At 49.2% G+C, this 6,967-nt stretch overlaps 1 protein-coding gene across 1 annotated transcript in view; it reads right to left on the bottom strand.

The window, feature by feature from the left end:
• Positions 1 to 6,967, bottom strand: part of Klc1 (kinesin light chain 1) — a 46,134-nt gene that overhangs the window by 19,139 nt on the left and 20,028 nt on the right. The window contains exons 3-7 of the mRNA XM_028764439.1: positions 4,874 to 5,047; positions 4,687 to 4,786; positions 2,023 to 2,072; positions 1,876 to 1,943; positions 429 to 537 (exon numbers count right to left, since the gene is read on the bottom strand). Of these exons, the coding sequence (XP_028620272.1) occupies positions 429 to 537; positions 1,876 to 1,943; positions 2,023 to 2,072; positions 4,687 to 4,786; positions 4,874 to 5,047 (501 nt within the window). The remainder of the gene's footprint in view (positions 1 to 428; positions 538 to 1,875; positions 1,944 to 2,022; positions 2,073 to 4,686; positions 4,787 to 4,873; positions 5,048 to 6,967) is intronic.

The following is a 6,967-nucleotide window of genomic DNA, read 5'->3' as shown; positions in this document are numbered from 1 at the left end:
GGGAGCACCTCACACCAACCGTGAGCACGTGACAACTGGGAGCACCTTACACCAACTGTGAGCACGTGACAACTGGGAGCACCTCACACCAACTGTGAGCACGTGACAACTGGGAGCACCTCACATCAACTATGAACACATGAGGGGAGCTCTTCCGTCCTTATTCCTCTCTTTCCTTGTCTTCCGTTTTCATCTCTCTCTTTAGTTCCTGACACTAGATCTCCTGTAAATGTTCTCTCTCTCTGCCTCAGCCTCCTGAGTACTGCAAGGCCATCATGCCTGGCCCCTTTGAACATTTCAGACAAACAGTCCTGTGCGTGTGACACGTGTCCCTCCCTGAGCTAAGCCCAAACCAAGCTTTCAGTAACAGCTACATAAGAAGCCATCACAGTTCCAACAGGTTAGTTTGAGAGAAGTGTGGAACACACCTGTTTACGTGACCTCATAGCAGCTTCCTCCAATGTTTCTGCAGCTTCGAACTTCCCCTGCCGACGGTAAAGTGCTCCAAGGTTTTTCAAAGTGGTTGTGACGGTGGGACTGCAAGAGGGCACACAACACAGAACCAGTCAGTGCAAGTGCTGGCCATCCCGCGTGTTCTGATGCGCAGATGTTCGCAGTGGCTCAGAGAAGTCGGCACTGCTACAGGACACGGACGACAGCGCTCTTTTCAGCTACCATGCTCTAACGTTCTCTATGCAGGCAGCCTGGCACTCAGGACGGTTGGTCCTTACAGCTCTTGGCTGTGTATGTAGGAGCCAAGCAGGATGTGTACAGAAACCACAACACAGAAGGAGTGAGGACACGTGGGGACCAGGCACTCCCTGGCCAGCCAATCCAGCCAAAACAGCATGCTCCAGGTTCAGGGAGAGACCCTGGCTCAAAAAATGTACTTGGAGAGAAATAATATAGAGTAAAAGTCAGTGTTGCTCTGCCTCCACAGACATATACAGCCAAGTGCACGTGTTCACAAGGACATATTTACAAAGTCAGAAATTGGCTGATATGGGGTATACCTGTGTGATCCTAGCACTCAGGAGGCTGAGGCAGGTAGACTGAGTTTAAGGTCAGGATGGGCCCCATCACAAAATAAAAAGCTGGAAATCTCCTGGCCTTTGGTACTGGTCTGTACTCTGAGAGACGGCTTCCTCTCGCTAATGGTAGACATCTCAGTTCCAGGGATGAAGATGGCACCTACATGTCCCTCAGATGGACAGGGGAATCCTGTGCACTGCAGTGTGAGTACAACATAGGTGAAGGGGAAGCTGAGCCTTGAAGGAAGGCAAGACTGGGCTTCCAGCCCACACACATGCTGAGCCTGCCACACGGCTGCCTAGGGCGGCTCTAGTTAAGTGTTCCCTCCTCCAAGTAGGTGTCTGTCAATAAAAAGTACTGACAGCTGGCACCCCTGCTGGAGTCACTGTGGTGGAATAAATGGACATGATCTCACTGGGAAAACAGGCAGGTTTCTAGGTTATTTTTGCCTGTTGTTGTTGTTGTTGTTGTTGTTTTGGAGACAAGGTTTCACTATATAGCCCTAGAACTCCTTCTATTAACCTTAGACTCGTCAAGCATGTCTCTGTGCAACGGTCTCTCACGTACTGGGATTAACGGTGTGTGTCACCATGCCCGGATGTGTCACCACACCCAGGTGCTTTCTTTTTTATTGATCATTATTAGTAGTAGTAGTGGCAGTAGTAAAGGAAGAAATCCATGTAGGTACGCTCCCAGGACAAACGCTCCCAGCCAGCCATCTCATCAACTCGACGGTCAGGCTTAAGGAGAATATGGGGAAATGGGGAACCATGGGACAAGACTCTCACACTGGTCCAGGGCCGCCGTTCCCTGCTCTCTAGGGTTTGGCGTGGGCAGACTCACCTGTCCACTTTGCAGGCTTTATACCAGCCACCATACTCTCCAAAAGACGACCCGTCCTTCTGCTTTCCCTAATGGTCAGAGAAAGGTCAAGTGAGGGGGCTGGCTGCAGGGCACCCCACCCAGCCCGCAGAAGCAGCTCAGCCTTACTTTGCACTCTTCTCTCTCCTCAGCGTGCATCCAGATGGGCTTGTTCTCATCTAGGGAAGAAAACAATGTAAGCTGTGGAATGGAAACCTAGCTGAGGATGGCGGAGCCCAGGAGGCAGAGCCGGGTGGAGCTCCGCTGCAGAGTGAATTCCAGAATAGCCAGGACTACAGAGAAACCCTGCAGAGAGAAGGGAGGCAGGAAAGAGGAAAGGAAAGATCTGGGACCAGATGAGATGATATACGCCCTTAATTCCAGCACTTGGGAAGCAGAGGCAGGCAGATTGCTACGAGTTCTAGGTTAGCCTGCTCTATGTAGGAGTTTCAGGAAAACCAAGGCTACACAGTAGCCACTGAACAGACGGCCTCTAAGTTTGTCAGTGACTGCAAGGTTTTATCTTTTTGTATGAGCCTTCTCAGGAATTTTTTTCTTTCAAGCATGTGTACATGTGTTACATGCATGTGTATATATATGTTGTGCATGCATGTGGTCACACATATGTGGAAGTAGTGTGCACATGAATGAACATGCATGTGGAGAACCAAGGCTGGCATCTGGAGCCCCCCCTCACCCGCTCTGACTCACTCAGGGCAGCAGGATCTTTCAGCCACACCCAGAGTTGTTTCCCTAGACAGCCTGCTCCCAGGACTGTTTCCCTCTGAGGCTGGAATCCCAGGCTGGCGGCCACACCACCTGGCCTCCCCATCATCTCACAGCCTAATTCTGAGGTCAAGCTGACCCTGGAGGAAGTCTAGCAAGGGCACCAGAAGGGGACAGTGTCTAGCACTGAGGACGCCAGGTAGTGAATGTCTCCTCACTGAACAGAGGCTAGCCTCTGTAAAACATCCATATACATAAAAATAAGCTTTATGTAAATAAATAATAAATCCTTAAGTGAAAGAAAACCACACGTGTACATGTAATAATTGACAGAAACCCCGTGTGGATCCATCCTGTGACCTTTTCACAAATTCATAATTGCTGTCTGAGTGTTTTACACCACACTTAGTGAAAGAAACATTTAACATAAACATTGTTTTTGATTCAGCAACTTAAGATTTATTTATGTATATGGCTGCCCTGTCTGCATGTACATCCGCACACCAGAAGACATCAGATTCCATTAGAGGCAGTTAGTTATAAGCTGTCATGTGGTTACTGGGAATTGAACTCAGAGCCTCTCAAAGTGCAGTCAGTGCCCTTAACTGCTGAGTCATTTCTCCAAGCCCTGATTCAGCAATTTACACTCTATAAAATACAAATTTCACTGCATATCCTCCAGTGGCACAGGCAGAGGTTTGACAGAGCACTCAGGGCTACAGACTGAGGCCCGGACTGTCATGGGAACACCAACACTTTCTCTTCGCACTGTACATAAGTACCTGTAGCGTCTGCAGGGATATAAAGTAGGAGGGGCCTTGTCTGTGCAGCAAACAACACAGCAAGTCCACGGCACAGGGGACATTTATATTTGTCACAGGTTCCCATGGTGGACTGCAAACTAGACAGGATGAATGGCTCAGAGAAAAGGTTCCAGGGCTGGAGAGATGGTTCAGCAGTTAAGAGCACTGACTGGCCGGGCGGTGGTGGCGCACACCTCTAATCCCAGCACTTGGGAGGCAGAGGCAGGCAGATTTCTGAGTTCAAGGCCAGTTTGGTCTACAGAGTGAGTTCCAGGACAGCCAGGGCTACACAGAGAAGCCCTGTCTCGAAAAACCAAAGAAAAAAAAAAGAGCACTGACTGGTTCTTCCAGAGGTCCTGAGTTCAATTCCCAGCAACCACATGGTAGCTCACAACCATCTGTAATGGAATTCGATGCCCTCTTCTGGTGTGTGTCTGAAAATAGCGACAGTGTACTCATAGATATAAAAATAAATAAATTTACAAAAAAAGGAAGGAAGGAAAGAGAAAGAAAGAAAGAGAGAGAGGAGAGAGAGGAGAGGAGAGAGGGGAGAGAGGGGAGAGAGGAGAGAGAGGAGAGAGGGGGAGAGAGGAGAGAGGAGAGAGGAGAGAGGGAGAGGGAGAGGGAGAGGGAGAGGGAGAGTGAGAGTTAGTTCCCAATTGGTGGCTCAGGCCATTATGAGGTAGGCATGGCCTCTGGAGAAAGACATTGTGGGAGGCTGTGAGGGGGACAGCCTCGCTGCGCTGCCAAGAGCACCCAGGCAAGCCCAGAGCCTCACTAATGGTCACTGAATGGTGAATGACCATACAGCCTCCGACACAGCTTCTTTCCTACCACTAGTTAAGAGACTCAATTCAAGGCCAGCAAGATGGCTCAACCAGCAAAAGTGAAGCCACAGGGCAGAGCGGGCGTGGTGACACACACCTGTGTGGCGGCAAGACAGGAAGGAGTAGGCCAGCCTTGGCGTGACCGCCAGCAGCTGGGATGGCGTCTGACCTCAATATGCATACTCATAAACAACACTCAATAAATGGACAATTTTTTTTTTTTTTTTTTTTGGTTTTTTGAGACAGGGTTTCTCTGTGTAGCCCTGGCTGTCCTGGAACTCACTCTGTAGACCAGGCTGGCCTCGAACTCTTGAACTCAGAAATCCGCCTGCCTCTGCATCCCCATGCACTGCGATTAAAGGTATGCACTACCACTGCCCATCGAAGACCACTCTTTAAAACATACATTTAATACATGTGCTTAGAATATTGCTTACCATCCACAGATCCAAATTCCCGTTCATGTGCGCGGGTAAGAATCTCCTTGTACAATGTTTCTGCTTGTTTGAACTTCCCTTGTTTCAGATAACAGGAAGCCTTGAAGAAAATATAGTACTTAGTGCCTTCACAGAGAAGCAAGGATGGACTTTCATCTACAGAAGAGTCACTGCCCGTCTGCCATACCAGGTTATTCTTGGTCTTGGCCACGTTGGGGTCATCAGGCCCCAGCTTGGTCTGGTAGATGTCCAGGGCCCTCTGGTAGTAGTACTCCACCTCCTCATACTTGCCCTGGTTCTGGCACAGCAGGGCCAGGTTATTCAGCTGTTTGGCAACGTCAGGATGATCCTTTCCCAGAACCTGGGGTTAGAGACAGTGCATCAGAAACACCGCCATCCTTCAGTATGGACCTCCTGCCAAGAGCTCTTCTAAAACATGACCTGCTGTGCTCCACGTGCAGACAGGAAAGCTACAGAACTGCCGTGCCAGACCACAGCAGAGTGGCTGCAGTCGCTGACCTCACCTTGAGGGAAGGAACGGGTGTGGTGCTCACTTCCTCAGCTCCCTTAATGTCAAGGTGGGAACAAACAAGTCACTAATGTGGCCAGGGTCAACTGTCAACATCACATTCCCCTGCCTCTACCCACCAATTTCTGGAATTACATGCTTGAGCTACCGTACCTGGCTCTTTATTTTTCTTTATTTTTGGGGGGGTGGGGTGGAATATCTGTTAGATTCTTTAGGGACATGGTCTCACTCTGTAGTGCAGGCTAGCCTGAAACTTGCTATTTAGGCCAGGCTAGTTTTGAACTCTTGGCAGTCCAGCTCAGATGTTAGGATTGCGTAGGCTTCCACACCCTTAGTAACTTTGTCTAATTCATGGCAGGCTCTACAGAGCAGACCACGAAGCTAAGGAAGTGGGTTCCTGAAGGCTCTCATTACCTGAGTTCAAATGCTCCACCCCAGGTGCTGGCTGCTCTCCAAGCAGCCCCACTCCTACAGACTCACTCAGGACCTCAGTGGGCTCCTCCCTCCATGGAACACCAATGTTTTCCCCTTCCCACTGCCTCATAAGCACACCTGCTATTCTTCTCTGACAAGACTCAGCACCAAAAATCATCCTGCTAATCCTTTCCTTGCCTCAGCCTTGCCCTAGAATATGAACTCGAGACTGTAAAAGTTGGTGTCTTCCCTCAGCATCCTCCCTAGAAAAGGCGCCTGATACAGATAGCAAAACAAACTCACAATTCCCTCCAAAACCTGCTCAAGCACTGGGTCTGATGGCCCACACCGTCAGTCACTGCACTCTAGGAGGCAGAGGCAGGCGGATCTCAGTGAGTTCAAGGCCAGCCTGGTCAACAGAGAGAGTTCCAGGACTAACAGAGAAAGCCTGTCTCAGGAAAAAGTAAAAAACGAAAACTCAAACACTGTCCAGGCCCTGGTTTCTCGGCACTGTGCTCACCCGTGCACAGGACCCACGCTTTTCCACATGCTCTATCTCTCCCTGTCTCTGAAACTGTGAAGCCAGCTAGCCAAGGCTCAGTTCAAACACAAAACCTCCCTGGAAAGCTGACTCAGGGTGGCAAGGGCCCTACTCCCTACTCTTCTGTGGCTCTGCCCTACTGGTGATCCATCCTGGGCCCCAACCAATCAAGACACAATGTTCCTGCCAAGCAAGAAGTTCTACAAAAAGAATTTTTTTAAGAAACTTGGAAGAGGAGGTTGTTTTTTAAAACAGTTTTTTTCCTCCAGACTAGTATTAGACTTCTGGACTTAATAGAGAACATTGCCGCAGCTCACCTTAGAAATCTAACCCTGATCCCTCTTCACACTTAACTCTTGAACCTAGCCCACACAATCTGACACTTCCCTTTCCTAAGGAAGCAAATAAAACACAGCAAGGTATGATCTAAGGGGCTGGAGGGATGAGTTAAGAACACATGCAGCAGACCTGGACTTCATTTCTAGCATCCACGTGGTAGCCCACAACCATCTGTCACTTCAGTTCCACGGGTTCACATCCAGTGCCTGCTTCTAACCTCTGAGGGTACCGTGCACATGTGTTGTTGCACAGACATACATGCAGGCAAAACACTCATACATAAAATAAAGTGAATAAATCTAATACAAAATTTAGAAAAATTATCTATACATTTGATAATCCTTGCCATGTGGCTCAAAACTAAATGATTACTCGCCAATATCCCTGATAAACAGCTTCACGAAGTACCAGGCTGGGGCTGGAGGGACGGCTCAGTGGTTAGGAGCGTAGCTGGGGCT

This window comes from Grammomys surdaster, unplaced genomic scaffold (assembly GCF_004785775.1).
Source record: "Grammomys surdaster isolate TR1022 unplaced genomic scaffold, NIH_TR_1.0 144, whole genome shotgun sequence".
Taxonomy (NCBI): Eukaryota; Metazoa; Chordata; class Mammalia; order Rodentia; family Muridae; genus Grammomys; species Grammomys surdaster.
This window is presented reverse-complemented; position numbering and strand designations above follow the sequence as displayed.